We start from the raw sequence: 20,581 nt of genomic DNA, 5'->3' as shown, positions 1-20,581 counted from the left end.
GTCACGTCTCTAGATAAATATAACTAATGAAACGAACGACTGGGTACGTCTCTAGATAAATATAACTAATGAAACGAACGACTGGGTCGCGACTCTAGATATATATAACTAATTAAACAAACGACTGGGTCGTGTCTCTAGATAAATATAACTAATGAAACGAACAACTGGGTCTCTAGATATAGACGTAATGAAACGAACGACTGGGTCACGTCTCTAGATAAATATAACTAATGAAACAAACGTCTGGGTCGTGTCTCTAGATAAATATAACTAATGAAACGAACGACTGGGTCGCGTCTTTAGTATGGTATATAGTAACTGTGGTATAAGCGGGATAAACACCTCCATTCTGTACATTACCTTGGATAAATTAACTCTGCAATGGGACTCAACTCCGCCTTCGCCCTGCTGCATCGTCCATTATTTCTAAGGCAATGCACAGAATGTCTACGTCTACCAAATCAAATCAAATTTATTTCTAAAGCCCTTCTTACATCAGCTGATATCTCAAAGTGCTGTACATAAACCCAGCCTAAAACCCCAAACAGCAAGCAATGCAAGTGTGGAAGCACGGTGGCTAGGAAAAACTCCCTAGAAAGGCCAGAACCTAGGAAGAAGTGAGTCTATCCCTTGTTTGTCCCTGTCTTGAGCTAAGCTCCGTATGTGTCAGGTGATGTGTCTGTCTGTTTAGATGTAGCCAGGCAAAAGAGGCCTGGCTTGAGAAGGCTACCGGAATGTTCATGGTTTTCAGCATTCTGGAATGTTCTCCATCTGACTTTTTGACATGCCAAGGATGATGGCTTTTGATTGGCTTGCTCAGTATGAGGTGAGGAATTTAACCAAATTTTATTATGAAACTGTCAATTAGTTCTCATCCTAGAAGCCATGTCAATCATGCTGACACAGACACACACACGCAGGCGGGCGCGCGCACACGCATGCACGCACAAGCACACAGATCCTGACGGAAAGTGAGTCAGTTGTTGCTAATTGGCTGGGAGACCTTGTCAGTGGCCAGGCTGCGGATGTGAGAGTGGTTTTCCACAGCAGTCAAATAGACAGCTCTGTATTGACCGTGTCAGATAGGATGGGAGAGGAAACAAGGGTTTGAAATCACAGATCTGAGGTAGTATTTACAATTAGTTAACAGCTCTATGTCACTGGTGGCAGTGCTGGGTCGGATGTTATTGTCTCACCTGGGTACACCTGTTATGTAGCTGGTCAGGTGGAGCTCTGACAGAATGAATGTGTAACCATCCATCACTCTGACAGGAGGAATGTGTAACCATCCATCACTCTGACAGAATGAATGTGTAACCATCCTTCACTCTGACAGAATGAATGTGTAACCATCCTTCACTCTGACAGGATGAATGTGTAACCATCCATTACTCTGACAGAATTAATGTGTAACCGTCCTTCACTCTGGCAGAATGAATGTGTAACCATCCTTCACTCTGACAGAATTAATGTGTAACCATCCTTCACAATGCCACGATCAATGTGTAACCATCCTTCACTCTGACAGAATTAATGTGTAACCATCCTTCACAATGCCACGATCAATGTGTAACCATCCTTCACTCTGGCAAAATGAATGTGTAACCTTCCAACACTCTGGCAGAATGAATGTGTAACCATCCATCACTCTGGCAGAATGAATGTGTAACCATCCTTCACTCTGGCAGAATGCATGTGTAACCATCCTTCACTCTGACAGGATGAATGTGTAACCATCCATCACTCTGACAGAATGAATGTGTAACCGTCCTTCACTCTGGCAGAATGAATGTGTAACCATCCTTCACTCTGACAGAATGAATGTGTAACCATCCTTCACAATGACAGGATCAATGTGTAACCATCCTTCACTCTGGCAGAATGAATGTGTAACCTTCCAACACTCTGGCAGAATGAATGTGTAACCATCCATCACTCTGGCAGAATGAATGTGTAACCATCCTTCACTCTGGCAGAATGAATGTGTAACCATCCTTCACTCTGACAGAATGAATGTGTAACCTTCCATCACTCTGGCAGAATGAATGTGTAACCATCCATCACTCTGGCAGAATGAATGTGTAACCATCCTTCACTCTGGCAGAATGCATGTGTAACCATCCTTCACTCTGACAGGATGAATGTGTAACCATCCATCACTCTGACAGGATGAATGTGTAACCATCCTTTACTCTTGACAGGATGAATGTGTAACCATCCTTCACTCTGACAGAATGAATGTGTAACCATCCTTCACAATGACAGGATGAATGCGTAACCATCCTTCGCTCTGGCAGAATGAATGCATAACCTTCCATCACTCTGGCAGAATGAATGTGTAACCATCCTTCAGTCTGACAGGATGAATGTGTAACCATCCATCACTCTGACAGGATGAATGTGTAACCATCCTTCACTCTTGACAGGATGAATGTGTAACCATCCTTTACTCTAAGAGGATGAATGTGTAACCATCATTCACTCTGGCAGAATGAATGTGTCACCATCCATCACTCTGACAGGATGAATGTGTAACCATCCTTCACTCTGACAGGATGAATGTGTAACCATCATTCACTCTGGCAGAATGAATGTGTCACCATCCATCACTCTGACAGGATGAATGTGTAACCATCCTTCACTCTTGACAGGATGAATGTGTAACCATCCTTCACTCTGACAGGATGAATGTGTAACCATCCTTCACTTTTGCAGAATGAATGTCTAACCATCCACCACTCTGGCAGAATGAATGTGTAACCATCCTTCACTCTGGCAGAATGAATGTGTAACCATCCTTCACTCTGACAGAATGAATGTGTAACCATCCTTCACTCTGACAGGATGAATGTGTAACTATCCTTCACTCTGACAGGATGAATGTGTAACCCTCCTTCACTCTGGCAGAATGAATGTGTAACCATCCTTCACTCTGACAGAATGAATGTGTAACCATCCTTCACAATGACAGGATCAATGTGTAACCATCCTTCACTCTGGCAGAATGAATGTGTAACCTTCCAACACTCTGGCAGAATGAATGTGTAACCATCCATCACTCTGGCAGAATGAATGTGTAACCATCCTTCACTCTGGCAGAATGAATGTGTAACCATCCTTCACTCTGACAGAATGAATGTGTAACCTTCCATCACTCTGGCAGAATGAATGTGTAACCATCCATCACTCTGGCAGAATGAATGTGTAACCATCCTTCACTCTGGCAGAATGCATGTGTAACCATCCTTCACTCTGACAGGATGAATGTGTAACCATCCATCACTCTGACAGGATGAATGTGTAACCATCCTTTACTCTTGACAGGATGAATGTGTAACCATCCTTCACTCTGACAGAATGAATGTGTAACCATCCTTCACAATGACAGGATGAATGCGTAACCATCCTTCGCTCTGGCAGAATGAATGCATAACCTTCCATCACTCTGGCAGAATGAATGTGTAACCATCCTTCAGTCTGACAGGATGAATGTGTAACCATCCATCACTCTGACAGGATGAATGTGTAACCATCCTTCACTCTTGACAGGATGAATGTGTAACCATCCTTTACTCTAAGAGGATGAATGTGTAACCATCATTCACTCTGGCAGAATGAATGTGTCACCATCCATCACTCTGACAGGATGAATGTGTAACCATCCTTCACTCTGACAGGATGAATGTGTAACCATCATTCACTCTGGCAGAATGAATGTGTCACCATCCATCACTCTGACAGGATGAATGTGTAACCATCCTTCACTCTTGACAGGATGAATGTGTAACCATCCTTCACTCTGACAGGATGAATGTGTAACCATCCTTCACTTTTGCAGAATGAATGTCTAACCATCCACCACTCTGGCAGAATGAATGTGTAACCATCCTTCACTTTTGCAGAATGAATGTGTAACCATCCTTCACTCTGGCAGAATGAATGTGTAACCATCCTTCACTCTGACAGAATGAATGTGTAACCATCCTTCACTCTGACAGGATGAATGTGTAACTATCCTTCACTCTGACAGGATGAATGTGTAACCCTCCTTCACTCTGGCAGAATGAATGTGTAACCATCCTTCACTCTGGCAGAATGAATGTGTAACCATCCACCACTCTGGCAGAATGAATGTGTAACCATCATCATCACACACACTATCTCTCTCTCTCTCACCCTCTCACTCGATCACTCACCCACTCTCACACTCACCTACCAGCTTGTGTTCCTATAGCAACAGAAAGGGAAATATAACTCAGCTGCTTCTGTGCAGTCTGATGGTCCTCTGTGTGGTCAAGGAGAAGCCAACCAGGAAAATAAAAAAATTGTTGAGCCAACATTGTGCTGACGTTATTTCCCCCAACCTTATCAAACAGTCATGTTGCATCGATGTGGCTTTAAAATAAAGTATGTTTTATTAAAATGATTTCCCTGCTTCCCTGCTAACCCTGGTGTGTGTCTCTGTCTCTGTGTGTTCAGTCTGCAGTGATGGGGACCTGCATAGCCTAGCATCCAGACTGAAGGACTGGTTTGGAGTTCTCCACCTCGATGCCAACCGAGACCTCAAAACCTCTGCCAACTCTGATTCAGCGGCAGGACGTGAGTCACACCATTATCTGTGTGTGTATTATTTTGTTGTTTTGAAATGGCACTGCCATTTGAAATTCCATTGCTCTTTTCAATTCTCGTGAGGACTGTAGAGGATGAGGACAGTGCTCCTCTGTGCTCAACTAAAGTCAGCATGTCTCTACACTCAAATTTCAACAAACTCACCCTCAGTCTCCAAGCACTTTACTCAAGTTTCACACTGAAAAGGCCTCAGACAAGCACCCCCTCCAATACAAACATGAGACACTACGAGGCACCACAACACACACTCACTCACATACACATACAAACGTTTTCCAACACCCCTAACCCTCCACACTCACACGCTTCTCCCCCCCCCCCACACACACATGCACACACACACCACCCGCTAACATCCCTCTCTCCCTTCCCCAAGGTTTTGACACCAGTATCCTGCCCATCTGTAAGGACTCTCTGGGTTGGATGTTCAACAAGCTGGACATGAACTATGACCTCCTGCTGGACCAATCAGAGCTCAGTGCCATCTACCTGGATAAGTATGAGCTGTGTATGAAGCCCCTGTTCAACTCCTGCGACTCCTTCAAGGACGGGAAACTGTCCAACAACGAGTGGTGCTACTGCTTCCAGAAACCTGACGGTGAGAGAGATGGAGGGGAGGATGGAGCTAGGGATAGAGAAGGGAGGAAGTGTTTTAGAGAGTAAAGGTGAAGACGGACAACAACAAAAAAGAAAGAGAGTGGTGTTTGTTGGTGATTGAAAAACGAATGTTTGCACATTTGAACCTGGCGTGTGTGTGTGTGTGTGTGTGTGTGTGTGTGTGTGTGTGTGTGTGTGTGTGTGTGTGTGTGTGTGTGTGTGTGTGTGTGTGTGTGTGTGTGTGTGTTTTCTGCTCCAGGTCTGCCCTGCCAGAATGAGATGAACAGGATTCAGACTCAGGGTCGACGGAAGAGTCTCATAGGTCAGTTTGCTGGAGTGACAGCTGTCAATCAATTGTTGTTCATGGGCTGTTGGTCATTGTGCACCGTATATTTAAATTCCGATACATATTTAGGCACAATACATTACCCAGCTGAGACAAACAATAGCACGCACAGACACAAACACCCCCGCTCCTAACTCCTTCAAACCCTCAGCCAAGTGGTCATCAATAATCATGCATAATAATGTTATAACTCACGAAAAAACACAGTTTGACAAATGGCCTTTGACTGGCTCACATGAATGAAAAAGGAGGGTAATGGGTTTTTGTGTGTGTGTGTGTGTGTGTGTGTGAACTGTGATGTGCACGTGCACGTGTGTTATTGAAAGTGACTGGTCCCTTTTAAAGCAGGATGTATAGCTTGTTGTCTCATCTTAGGCACTAGTAATTGGTTGTTTGCCTCTGCCTATGCACACACAATAACCTACAAAACCATGGCAATGAGCACATTGAGTTTTAGTACATTTTGATTTTAGTACAGTGTCGTGTCTTTACTATCATTAAATTGAAGACTTATAGTTTTTATCAAAGATTCTCTGTAATTAGTATTACGCGATCAACTGGAAAAATATTCAGATTACAAAGTTATCATTTCCTAAAATAACTTTTCTGATATTTTAACTGATCAATTAGTCTTCAAATTAATGAATTATTTACTTTACCTCACGTTAGTCTCATTCCAAACGTCGTAAATTGTTGGTTATCTGCACAAACCCAGTCTTCACTATGAGTCATTTATTTATTACTAACTAAGTAATTCACAGAAATGCATAAACAAACAGTAAATATGGTTACAAGAAATGATAGAAGAATGTGCCCTAGTGGGCTAAACCGGCATGGCGGCTTGTTAGACAAAAGGGGAAGTGGGGGTCGACTAAGAACTCACTACAGAGTGATAATTATAACAATTGAAATGCTAATCCTTTGCACATGAATGCTCACTCATTCGGGAACAATTGCAATCAATATATATATTTATGCTCAGTGTGTCGTCTTGATCGCTGGTGAAAAGTTTGTTTCTGTTGGATAGTTTCGTCCTCTCTCTCTCTCTCTCTCTCTCTCTCTCTCTCTCTCTCTCTCTCTCTCTGTCTTGGTTAGAGGGGATAGTTCAGAGTGACATTAATTCATTTGTTATTGAATGAATGTTTCGGCGGTTGTCGTTCTTCACGTTCAATGATACCGAATTCCTAGCTGCAGACTAGTAATTAATATCAAAGACTTGTTATTATTCTGTCGACATCGATAGTCTACGTGGTATGGTTAAAAGATTCAGCAATGGTCTACAACCTTTGTCCTCTCCTAATGAAGAAAAACATGGCCTGGTGATAATTTCTCAAAGTTGAGTTTTATTCAGAATTGCAGAAAAGGGGCTGTCCCAGGATGCCTGACCCTAACTGGGCTCAGGGGCAGTCCTCTGATTTAGTTCAAATAAAGGGAAATGTATTTTCCTTCATTAAACAATCCAAAATCATATTACACAATTTTACAAACAGTATAATACTCACTCATTCATCTTATACAACAATTAGATGTAAACCTCATATCTGAGGCTATTATATAAACAGCGCTATGGTAATGTGGCCACACCGTCTCCCATGAGCTTCCCCAAGTTGTAACAATCGGACCAGTTCGTAGCTGGATTCTTCACCGATCTTTTATACTTTCTCCAGAACATGAAATTTGTTCGTACCTCAAGTTCTGTGAGGTGGAAGAAATTCCTTTGTTCTCTACGAAAATTTACTCTCTCTATACTGTGTGTCCATGAGGAGATCCTCAGGAATTTACGACGTCTCTCTGACCACAGCAGCCTAGGAGGAAAGGGGGAGGCAGGGAGAGGGGGATGGGGCTTGCTATACCCAAAGAGGGCAACGTCATGACAACAGGATTGTTTAGAAATGTATTTTTTATCCATCTCATCTCTGCCAATCCAGTAGCGTAGCCAGACGCTTGTTGGTAGGTGGGCCGAAATTGAAGCTCTCAAATCATAATTGAATTATCAATAAAAACATAGGCTACCTTACTCTTACTACTGCACTACTCGATCGCACACAAAACGTTTAACACCTGATTTTGTAGACCAAGCAGTCATTTATTAACAATGTAAATCATGGCTTTTGTATTTCACAAGGGACTCACAGCCTACTGTTGTGTCTTTGCTTTGCCGGATTAAGTGATATGACATGCTAGTCTATAAAATAATTTCTCTGTAATTAATATTACCTGATTGAACTAATCATGTAAATGTAATTAACTAGAAGGTTGGGGCACCACGAAAGAATGTTTATAGAGCTGTTATCTTCCAAATAAACTCTGGAAATCTTTTACATCAATAGTGGTCAATTCTTAATCAGTCTCAATCAGTCTCATCTGAAGTCGTAGAATTCTTGGTTATCTTCACGATCCCTGGCTAACAAGTTGAATCAGCAATACAATTGAATTATTAATTATTTATTTACTAAATACCGAAACAATCCCACAGAATTACACATACACAGGATGGGTCATACATTGATTACTAATTATGTCATAAAAGAAAACGTCCCTAGCGGATGGAACAGATATAATGGCTGGTTACACAAAGAAAGGGGACTGGGTTTTGAATGAAAGCGCTGGAAGACTGAGGAACAAAGGAACTTGGTCTCTGATCGGACCTTGTAAAGCTATGCTATCATAAATACAGAATCTTATGCATTCTAAATAACCGCCCATTTGGAAAAGGAAAATGCAAGGAATATTTACTCTGAGCTGTGCTTCAATAGGTTGGTCGTAGATGGAAGGCCATGTTGCCCAACAGAGATCTTCCTGTCCTCTGAAGAATGTCTGGTAGAAAAGATGTGTTGTAGTAAAGGCGTGTGTTTGGTAGAAGAGATACGTTGTCCGTCCTTTTCTTGGCCCACGTTTACAGCTGCTGCTGCTCACTCAACAGCTAGGAGGTATCACTTCTTTAGTGTATAAGAGTTCAAATTTCATACCAAGTAGCCATACTTTAAGCTCACACTGAAGTTGGCTTAGTTCTGTAGTTTCATCTTTTCACAAATAGTTTCATATTTAAACATTTAGATTGCACAACAAATCTATGTGCATCTGATAACTAGAATGTGTAGACTTTCCAAGATACAGTTTATGTCATCCAATTATCAGTAATAATGTCTCAGATGACAACTGATCTGATATCCTATTCTTTAAGTACCAACGCATATTTTCAACTGGTTGGATTTCTGAAATATGGTTCTGGTCCCCACCCCTTTAATGTTTTCAGACTCTCTATGTTAACAAAGGGCTTTCCAAGAGTCACTCTGTATAGTAGAGAGGGGGGGAAGTATTTATGGGGGTCATAAACCTCACCAACAGGCCAACGTCATGACACTACACAACACAAACAGAATAAACCATAGGCTTTAGCCTAGAAACACATATTGTATTTTTTTCTTGAACATTTATTTCATTAGGCAAGTCAGTTAAGAACAAGTTCTTATTTACAATGACAGCCTAGGAACAGTGGGTTTAACTTTCTAGTTCAGGGGCAGAACATCAGATTTGTACCTTGTCAGCTCTTGGATTCAATCTCGCAACCTTTCAGTTACAGGCCCAATGCTCTTAACCACGAGGCTACCTGCCGCCCCAGTTCACAATTGGCTCGGCATCGTCTGTTCTACTGGATCCCGCCCGGGATATCGGCGGAACTAATTGCAGTGCACACATATGCCTATATACTGAACAAAAACACAACTGCAATAAGTAAAGTGTTGGTCCTATGTTTCATAAACTGAAATAAAATATCCCTGAAATGTTACATGCACACAAAAAGTTGATTTATCTCACATTTGTGGCACAAATTTGTTTATAGCATTTCTCATTTTCCAAGATAATCCATCCACCTGACAGGTGTGGCATATCAAGAAGATGATTAAACAGCATGGTCATTACACAGGTGCACCTTGTGCTGGGGAAAATAAAAGGCCACTCTAAAATGTGCAGTTTTGTCAGACAACACAGTGCCACAGATGTCTCAAGTTTTGAGGGAGCGTTCAATTGGCATGCTGACTGAAGGAATGTCCACCAGAGCTGTTGCCAGAGAATTGAATGTTCATTTCTCTAGCATAAGCCTCCTCCAACGTCGTTTTAGAGAATTTGGCAGTACATCCAACCGGCCTCACAACCGCAGACCACATGTAACCATGCCAGCCCAGGACCTCTACATCTGGTTTCTTCCCCTGCGGGATCGTCTGTGTGATCGAGCAGTTTGCTGATGTCAACGTTGTGAATAGAGTGCCCATGGTGGCAGTGGGGTTATGGTATGGGCAGGCATAAGCTACGGACAACGTACACAATATAATTTTATTGATGGCAATTTGAATGCACAGAGATACCGTGACGAGGCTCATTTTTGCACCATTCACCCGCTGCCATCACCTCATGTTTCAGCATGATAATGCAAGGCCACATGTCTTAAGGATGTATACACAATTCCTTGAAGCTGAAAATGTCCCAGTTCTTCCCTGGCCTGCATGTCACCCATTGAGCATGTTTGGGATGCTCTGGATCGACGTGTACGACAGTGTGTTCCAGCTCCCGCCAATATCCAGCAACTTCACACAGCCATTGAAGAGGAGTGGGACAACAGTCCACAATCAACAGCCTGATCAACTCTTTGCGAAGGACATGTGTCGCGCAGTATGAGGCCAATGGTGGTCACACCAGATGCACCTACCTTTTTTGTTTACTGATCTGTGACCAACAGACGCATATCTGTATTCCCAGTCAGTGAAATCCATAGATTAGGGCCTAATGAATTTATTTGAATATACTGATTTCCTTATATGAACTGTAACTCAGTAAAATCTTTGAAATGTTGCGTTTATATTTTTGTTCAGTGTAGATGTAGACACGATTTAAATTGAGAATAGTCTGTGTGACAATATTATTAATAGCTTATATTCGTTGTCAAATTATGGATGAAGAGACTGATGAACAGCATGTGTATTTGAGGCAGGGTACAGAACCAATTTTTAAAATGTTATGTATGCGACTTTTTCCAAATCTTTATACAAAGTTCCATGCAGTATTTTTGTTTCATTATTGTTTTATTAGACAGGCCATCCAATAGACGAGTATCAGGTTTATAATAAACATACAGTTGCCAAGCTATTCTCAAAAATGAGCACATGGGCATTGTTTTAAAATATACCTTTTTTTTTAATCACGGTTTCACAGGCACGATCAAATTAGCAAAAAAGATATGTTCTATTTAATGATGTTGTATTCCATTGTCTTATAGGTGTGACTGTGATTCAAGCACTGGATTATGAGCTGTCTTGTTAAATAGACAGTGTCGTGGTGCATATAGCCATAGAAGCACAGTGACTTATGCCTCAATGCTTAATAAATCCATAATAAATCCATTTAATACACCATCACAAAGAAATTGATAATTTTGTTTAGGCAGGTCTTAAATTAAACATGTTTTAAAAAGCCATATATATATAGCTGTGAGTAGCAATGAACGGGGTTCATGGGATGACAGAAAAGACAAAATATCAATTGTATAACAAAGCAAGCTGTCTATCATGTAGTAACTACCTTCCTTCATGTGCAATCAGTTACATCATTACCATGTTTATCTCTCAACACCACAAGGTCGAGGCAAGATATGTTTATTCTAGTGCTGTAGATTGGCTCTTTGAATGCAGGTAATCATTCTCAAAGTCATTATTGAGATTATTGTATTACATTATTGTATTGAGATGATATGCCAATTAATGGGGTCAATTTGACTAATGTTAAGATTGGGAAATATTTCCGGTGTTTGTTTTTTTCACAAGGTTTCACGTTGTTCATCTGCATAATTTAAATCTAACTTTCATTTACCCGAGACAAAGTCCACCTGATCAAAAAGCTATTGCTCTAGTATCCTATGGTGCCACCGGTGCCAATGACATCTATAGTGCCACCAACTGGTCTGGTGCAGCCATCTGAGCTAGCACTGTTCCAACGACCGCAGCGAGGCCCAGCCATATGCCGAGGCCAATCAGATCAGATTTCTTTGCATTATATTAGGCCTACACGCCTAACACCAAACAAAGGTCATGTAAATGATAACAGTAGGCGACAATGTACAGCACGATGAAGCAGTGCCATATACAGGCAAGTGGAAGAAAAAGGAATAATGAACATCGGCCTACGGGTTGTGGTCAGACTCACAGCACAAGGTGACGGAGTTTAGTGTTGAACGTTGAAATGATATCATCATAATCTGAGGACTCGGTCAGTTCTCGTTCAAAGGATGAAGGTGACAAGTTGTTCAGGCGGCCTGTGAGCCTGGATAGTTGACAGTGTAGGATAGACGTTTTACAGCGCAGCCAGTGATAGGCAGAGTGGTGAAGGCTCTAAGAAGCCTGTTCATGTTCGGAAACGTCTTCGGGACAAATGTCGAGCGCCTCGATGAGAGATGGATAGGGCTAACCCTCATGTACCTTCCGTTTAAGCTGTTGTACAAAAACAGTTACACAGAAATACCGTCATGGGTACTGGGTGGCTGTCATTTGACCAAATTAGTCTGATTGGTGCAGGCCTTCTTCATTATCCCGTATGAAATCGACTGTTGAGTTCCATAAGTTGTATATTCAATATCTTGTTCCATAATGCCTGTAAATCAAATTGCTCTTGATGGGGGCTGCTTTCCCCACTGTAGATGTAACATGCGAGTCCACAAACGTTGCTGGAAGTAATTTTTTTCGGAAACTGGTAACATCCTGGGTGTGGATATAACGGATAAAACAACACGTCACGGCACAACGCAGACTGTGGAGAGACACGCACACACACGCACAAACACGCATACTACACACACACACACACACACACACACACACACACACACACACACACACACTGTAATGTTGTGGTATTGTGGATTTTATATGGGTCCCGCTTTAAATTACGTTCAGCTCATAAAAGCTTCATAAAGCCTTCCTAATGCCTTCATAAGCACCACAGAAATGTGTTACAAAGTTTCTATAACCTGATGTCATGAGTTGTACAGGGTTCATAAATGTGGCATAACTGTGTGACATAACCCACTAGATTGAATATGAAGGTGACATGTTGAATCTAGAAGGTGACATGTTGGGTTGACATGAAGGTGACATGACGGTCTGGTGGACCAACACATTAACCTTGGCCTGGTCAGGGTCAGGTTTAAAATCACATTTTAAGAAGATCAATTGTGGAAATAGGCCGGGTTTAGCCATAAGTATGACTTTTTTACTGTGTTAACCCTCCTGTTGTGTTCGTTTCATGTTAATTAATTCTGTGCTCCCAATGACCGCCCCATTATAGCTGATTATAAATCCATAATACTACATATATTATCGCCTAATGTTGTGTTAGATCTTTTTATCAACTTAAGTTATTGTCAACATTACCAAGTTTTGAACTTCTATTTGTGATTAATGGCCTGTAGGTCTCATTGACCTGAGCTCATACAACTCGTTTTTTTTGTAAGAAAAGCATAATATATGGATTATTTTGACTATAACAAATACTCAGATGAAACATATTGTGCTATTTATCACAGACTACTTTGTGTCAAAGTTTAACAAGGACTCTCTCCTCCTCACCAGTGTCATGATCAAGGATATAATCAAGAGCCTCACATACAGTATACAATTTAGTCATTGTGCTGCCACAGAATGAACTGTGAAGAAGGCCTCAAAAAGCTTTATATACCAGAGCTGCGAGAAAAGTTCTATATATTATTGAAAACAATGTTGCGATTGTTTGTGAGAATGCAAACAGGTGTGGTTCCTGTGGGGGAAAGATTATATTGGGGAAAGGTTCCCATGAGGGTTGCCATGGAAGCCAAGAAGGTGTGTGTGTGTGTGTGTGTGTGTGTGTGTGTGTGTGTGTGTGTGTGTGTGTGTGCGTGTGCGTGTGCGTGTGTGTGTGTGTGTGTGTGTGTGTGTGTGTGTGTGTGTGTGTGTGTGCTCAAACATACATGTATGTAGGGGTCTGGGAGAGGAAGTGTGTCCATCTGATGAATGGGCATGTGCCTGAACTACATTTTGTACACTAGTTGTAGTCTCACCCATGACCCATAACACAACAGATGTACAAAAGTTAAATAACACACCCAAAATGTAATGAAAGTCATCTAAATGTATTTTGTGTGTTCAGATGCCCTGTGTGGACAAAGTCATGGAACCTTATGACAATCAGATTAAATGAACTACATTTTTCAGAGAGAACTTAGACCGGAACATAGCAGGAGGGTTAACTAGTGATGATGACAAATACTTTACAAATACTGCATGTTGGTTCCAATCTTAAAAGTAACAACAAAGAAATTGAGCAGGTATGTTAGGAAATGTCTTTGTCCCACCATCTGGATGAGGGCATTTATGTATGTGCTGCACTAGAAACTCTAAATGGGGAGATGAGAAACTCCATTTGATTCATATTATTATATTCCTCTTTCATTTACAAATCTCATGACTTGATTATGAGACGTGGCTGTATCTAGGGGATTTTTATTTAGCTGAGCCTGTTAGCTAGCTACATTTTGGCTATCTAGCAATGGCTGTGTAGTCACCGAAATGATTTGAAAGAATGACTGAGGTAGCGACAGTATGTAATCTAACTCAACACAACTACTACAAACTAATTTAAATTACCATAAATGTTAACTTGTTTTTCGCTTTCCGGTGGCACCACAATTGGGCATTTGATTTGCAAACTCATCACATTAACTGCATCTTGTCACCAACACTAAAAAAAGTACTTCCGGGTCACAGAATTTCAGAAATTTCCAAAATAAAAGTCCTCCACATAATAGTATAAAAGTATCAACAACATGTATTTATTAATTATATGAAAAATAATTGTCTAAACATTAACAATGATTCATATTTGTTCAAATTTAAGTGACATTTGCATTAAATTGGGTTTTTAAATGCCCCCAGTGCGAATCACTATGTGTAATACATATTGGCTTATAGAACAAAAACTATTATGGGTGCCGCAATAAAATTACTGTAGTGAGTTCTCAGTAAGGTCTGTAGAATATAAATGTTGTGGTCTTTTACTTATGTGCGATTACTGTGCTACAGTAAACCCTCAAACCAAACAACAGTGAATTAACCTGCTTGGGATAGGGGGCATCATTTTCACGTTTGGATGAAAAGCGTGCCCAGAGTAAACTGCCTGCTACTCAGTCCCAGTTGCTAATATATGCATATTATTAGTATATTTGGATAGAAAACACTCTGATGTTTCTAAAACGGTTTGAATGATGTCTGTGAGTATAACAGAACTCATATGGCAGGTGAAAACCTGCTTGAGTTCCATTGCATTTCTGAAGACAAAGGAATTCTCCGGTTGGAACATTATTGAAGATTTATGTTAAAAACATCCTAAAGATTGATTCTATACTTCGTTTGACATGTTTCTATGGACTGTAACGGAACCTTTTGACTTTTTGTCTGCTCGTGCGTCATGAATTTGGATTACTGGGCTGAACGCGTTAACAACAAGGAGGTATTTGGACATAAAGATGAACTTTATCGAACAAATCAAACATTTATTGTGGATTCCTGGGAGTGCATTCTGATGAAGATCATCAAAGGTAATTTAATTTTTATAATGCTATTTCTGACTTCTGTTGACTCCAACATGGTGGATATCTGTTTGGCTGTCTGGCTTGATTTGTCGTCTGAGCGCCGTACTCAGATTATTGCATGGTATGCTTTTTCCGTAAAGTTTTTTTGAAATCTGACACAGCGGTTGCATTAAGGAGAAGTATATCTTTAATTCTGTGAATAACACTTGTATCTTTTATCAATGTTTATTATGAGTATTTCTGTAAATTGATGTGGCTCTCTGCAAAATCACAGGATGTTTTGGAAGCAAAACATTACTGAATGACTCCTCTCTTTGGCTGGAAAAATGTCTGTGTGTTTTTGTGACTTGGCTCTGAGCTAACATAATCATATGTTGTGCTTTCGCTGTAAGGGATTTTTGAAATCGGACACGATGGGTAGATTAACACAACGTTTATCTTTCATTTGGTAAATTGCACATGTTAATGTGTGTCACGCCCTGACCTTAGAGAGCTGTTTTATTTCTCTATTGGGTTAGGTCAGGGTGTGATTTTGGTCCGATCCTTTCGACGAACGTGACAGAAGATCCCACCAAAATAGGACCAAGCAGCATGTACAGGAGGAGTGGACTTGGGAGGAGATCGTGGATGGAAAAGGACCCTGGACGCAGGCCGGGGAGTATCGCCATACTAAGGAGGAGATAGAGGCAGCGAAAGCGGAACGGCGACATTACGTGGAGTTATACAAACGAGGCAAGCACGGTGGGGGGTGGGTGCACACGGGGAGATTGGCAGAGTCAGGGTTCAGACCTGAGCCAACTCCCCGTGCTGCTTACCGTGGGGAGCGTGTGACCGGTCGGGCACCGTGTTATGCAGTGATGCGCACCATGTCTCCAGTGTGCAGTCACAGCCCGGTGCGTTATATTCCAGCTCCCGGCATTGGCTGGGCTAGAATGGGCATCCAGCCAGGACGGATGGTGCCGGCTCAGCGCTCTTGGCCTCCAGTACGCCTCCTCGGATCAGGATATCCTGCGCCGGCTCTGCGCACTGTATCGCCGGTGTGTCTGCACAGCCCAGTGCGTCCTGTGCCAGCGCCCCGCACTTATTGAGCTAAAGTGAGCATCCAGCCAGGACGCTCCAGTGCGCCTCCACAGTCTAGTACGTCCTATGCCTCCTTCCCGCACTCGCCCTGAGGTGCGTGTCATCAGCCCAGTGCCACCTGTACCGGTCCCACGCATCAGGCCTCCAGTGCGCATCCAAAGTCCAAAGCTTCCGGTGACATTTCTCAGTCCAGAGCTTCCGGCGACAGTTCCCAGTCCAGAGCTTCCGGCGACAGTTCCCAGTCCAGAGCTTTCCCGGCAACAGTTCCCAGTTCAGAGCTTTCCCGGCGACGTTCCCAGTCCAGAGCTTCCGGTGATGTTTCACAGTCCGAAACCTCCGAAGACAGACGGTCCACAGTCCGGAACCTCCAAAGACGGTCCACAGTCCGGAAGCTCTAACTACGGTCCACAGTCCGGAACCTCCAAAGACGGTCCACAGTTCGGAACCTCCAAAGACGGTCCACAGTCCGGAACCTCTAACTACGGTCCACAGTCCGGAACCTCCAGCGACGGTCCCCAGTCCGGAGACTCCAACGACGGTCCCAAGTCCGGAGCCTCCAGTGATGGTCCCCAGTCCAGAGCCTCCAGCGACGAGCTGCAGTCTGGGGCCTCCAGCGACGAGCTGCAGTCCAGAGCCTCCAGCGGTGGTTCCAGTTCTGAGCCTCCGGCGATGATCCATAGTCCGGTTCCTCCGGCAACGATCCACAGTCCGGTTCCACAGAAGCGGAGGGATCAGTGTAGGGAGCGGGGACTACGCCCCGAACCGGAGCCGCCACCGAAGGTAGATGCCCACCCGAACCCTCCCCTATAGGTTCATGTTTGCGGCCGGGAGTCCGCACCTTCGGGGAGGGGGGGGGGGGGGGGTACTATCACACCCTAACCTTAGAGAGACGTTTTATTTCCCTATTTGGTTAGGTCAGAGTGTGTTTTGGGGTGGGCACTCTATGTTATGTATTTCTATGTTGGCCTGATATGGTTCCCAATTAGAGACAGCTGTTTATCGTTGTCTCTGATTGGGGATCATATTTAGGCAGCCCTTTTTCCCACTTTCTGGTGTGGAATCTTGTCTATGTATAGTTGCCTTAGTGCACATCAGTAGCTTCACGTTTCGTTTGGTTGTTTGTTGTTTTGATGTAAAATTATTCGATTAAAATGATCTAGTCACGCTGCGCCTTGGTCCGATCCTTACGATGAACGTGACAATGTGTGAAAGTTACATATTTCAAAAAAATATTTTTGAATTTAGTGCGCTGCCATTTCAGCGAAATGTTGTCGAGGGGTGCTGCTAGCGGAACCCCTAGCCGTAAGAAGTTTTAAAGGGCAAGTACACACAAAGATCTAAGTCAACCCCTGATGTGGTTAAATTGTTGCATTGTTGTGAACACAGAACATGAAATGTTGTTGTTTTTCTATTTAAAAAAAAGTGTTACATAAATGGGGGAAATCCGAAACCTGGAAAAAAAAAACAGAATGGAATTTGGATGGGTTTTTAAAGGGATTTTAAAAAGCCTCACCAATGCATTTTGGGGGAAGTTGAGGTCAGGTCCAATATTGACTATGCACCAAAGAGGGAAAGCAGTTGGGTCATTCTAGAAATGTTTTAATGATACAATATATAACATTTAGCAGATGCTTTTATCCAAAGCGACTTAGTCATGCGTGAATACATTTTTATGGGTGGTCCCGGGAATCGACCCAATATCCTGGCATTGTAATGCTCTACCAAGATGCATGACAGGGTTAGAAATGCTTTGTGAAGCCTCAATTTAAAGACATATAAGGCCTTTATCAAGCAGTGCTTATGCCACCCTTTATAAAGCAAAGGTTTATGTCATATTTGACATAGTGGGTTATGCCACATTTGACATTAGTTGTTATGTCACACATTTATGCTACATTTATGAACCCTTTATAAAGCATGACATATGGTTATAGATGATTTGTAACACATTAATGTAGTCTTTATGAAGGCTTTATGAAGCCTTTATAAGCTGCATGTCATTTAAAGCGGAACCTAAATGGGGTCATAATAGCATAATAATGTCTTTGGCTTTGTGTTTGGCTGTGATGTAATTGTTTTAACCCTGTTTGGACCCAAGGAAGAGTAGATGCCAGGCGAGCCTAGTAAATATAAAAAATTAAATATAAATTAATGTGGCAAATGCACCAAAATTATTTTCTGTCTCTTGTTTGATTTTTGATTTTTTTTACAGTGATTTATTCGGCCATTGTACTTGTTTTTGTTAGCCAAGTTGGCTCGTGAGTTTTAGCTCGCTAGCTAAGCCTAGCCTACACAGTGATAACTACTGTTTACTGCACATGGTATCAGTGTGGAATGACACATGCCAGAACCTGTCCATTATTTTCTAATTGCATGTTTTGGCCAGTGCTTGGACTGAAATAGGTCACGGTACTCATTGTGGATGCTGTTACTGTTTATATTTATGTGCAGGAACTCTACAATACTTTTGAGCTAATATTCTATAGGAAGTGCAGGGACTCAAGCTGAATAAAATTTCAGGTGCCGGTAAGCAGTTCCCGTGAGCTACTGCCCAAATCAAGTACTGTGTTTAGGTAATAAAAAATATATATATATCTAAGAATATCCTGTTTGGAACACTGACAAGTAGAGAATAATAATACAAAATAACTCAACCTGATTTGGTGGGCCTGGGCCAACCAGGCCCATTCATGCATACGCCTCTCTTTATCTCTGACACAGTCTCTCTCTCTCTCTCTCCCTCACTACACACTCTCCCTCCCTCCCTTCCTTTCTCTCTCTAGGGGCCTACATTCCACGCTGTTCTGAGGAGGGTTACTTTAAGTCAACCCAGTGTCATGGCAGTACTGGACAGTGTTGGTGTGTGGACAAATACGGCAACGAGATCGCCGGCTCCAGAAAACAGGGCAACCCCACCTGTGGTAAAGCCCTTCAGTCCACACACACACACACACACACACACACACACACACACACACACACACACACACACACACACACACACACACACACACACACACACACACACACACACACACACACACACACACACATAAAACACATACACACACACACACAACAACACACACACACAACAACACACACACACAACAACACACACAACACACATACACATACACACACACAACCAACACACAATCATGTACACAAGCACATATAACCATTATTCGTACTCTATGTACCAGAGCTGGCTTCAAATACTATTTTGAATCATTCCAAATACGTAATATGTGTTTGATTGAGCTTGCCTGCACCAAAACTGAAGATCTCGCCGAACTGGCACTCCAGGCAGGCTAGAGCAAATGCTCAAAGTATTCAAAAGATTTCACATAGTATGTGAACCCAACATAACTTTTCCAACACTTTTCCACACACACACACACACACACACACACACACACACACACACACACACACACACACACACACACACACACACACACACACACACACACACACACACACACACACACACACACACACACACACCTCCAGCATTCTCTTTACAATGTGTCCCATCTGTCTCTATGAGTGTGCTCTGTGATACAGGTGTTGCTGTGCGTGTGTTATCTAGGCCTGTGTAATCTGGGGTGCTGGAGGCACCAAGCTCGCTGAGTCTTTCTTTAAAGATACCACTGAAGCATGCGGGGAATCTCAATGACAAGGTCTCTGTTCTGTTATAGACTTTTTACGGCGCAAATGTGTCTCCCCCGAAAAAAATACTCCCCAGGCCTTTTAGAGGAACAGACGATGACTTTGTCATGTTGCTGTTGTTTGTGTTGGGCATTTGCATGTACTCCTATCTCTGAAGCGTAGTTCCATTTTACAAGGAGACTAATCTGCTGTGACAATTGCCAGACTGAACGTTGGTGTGGTAAACCCTGCTGCTAATAGAAGCTGTGTAATCACCCAGACAGACCTGAGAACAGCCTGTGAAGTCTTATCTATCTATAGCTGAATGCCTCTGGCTACCTCTGATTCGCTGCTCATGTATTTGGGATTCAACAGTGTTCCTTTGAAAGGTTTCATGCTTTGAGATGGTGAGCTGGGATAAAGTAGAGCTCAGGCTCACACGGACCACTGGAGGAAGAGGACGTTATTTACACTCATCGTGCATTGTGCTGTCGGAATAGTGCGTCTCGATTAAAGGAAGCTGTATGTGGATTGGTTTGTTTGTCTGCTTGTTTGTCTGTCGGTCTGTCTGTCAGTCTGGCTGTAGGTCTAGCTGCCGGTCTGTCTGCCTTTCTCAGCCGTATGTTGTCTCTCTTTCTCTGTCTTTCAGTTTCTGACTC

The 20,581-nt window shown here is 42.4% G+C and overlaps 1 protein-coding gene across 1 annotated transcript in view; it reads left to right on the top strand.

Annotated features, from left to right (window-relative positions):
• LOC109910139 (testican-1) overlaps positions 1–20,581 on the top strand; it is a 115,838-nt gene that overhangs the window by 90,845 nt on the left and 4,412 nt on the right. Inside the window, exons 6-9 of the mRNA XM_031797241.1 lie at positions 4,483–4,602; positions 5,009–5,230; positions 5,489–5,551; positions 19,052–19,189. Coding sequence (XP_031653101.1) covers positions 4,483–4,602; positions 5,009–5,230; positions 5,489–5,551; positions 19,052–19,189 — 543 coding nt within the window. The remainder of the gene's footprint in view (positions 1–4,482; positions 4,603–5,008; positions 5,231–5,488; positions 5,552–19,051; positions 19,190–20,581) is intronic.

The sequence above is a fragment of the Oncorhynchus kisutch genome, linkage group LG19 (assembly GCF_002021735.2).
Source record: "Oncorhynchus kisutch isolate 150728-3 linkage group LG19, Okis_V2, whole genome shotgun sequence".
In the NCBI taxonomy this organism is placed as follows: domain Eukaryota; kingdom Metazoa; phylum Chordata; class Actinopteri; order Salmoniformes; family Salmonidae; genus Oncorhynchus; species Oncorhynchus kisutch.
This window is presented reverse-complemented; position numbering and strand designations above follow the sequence as displayed.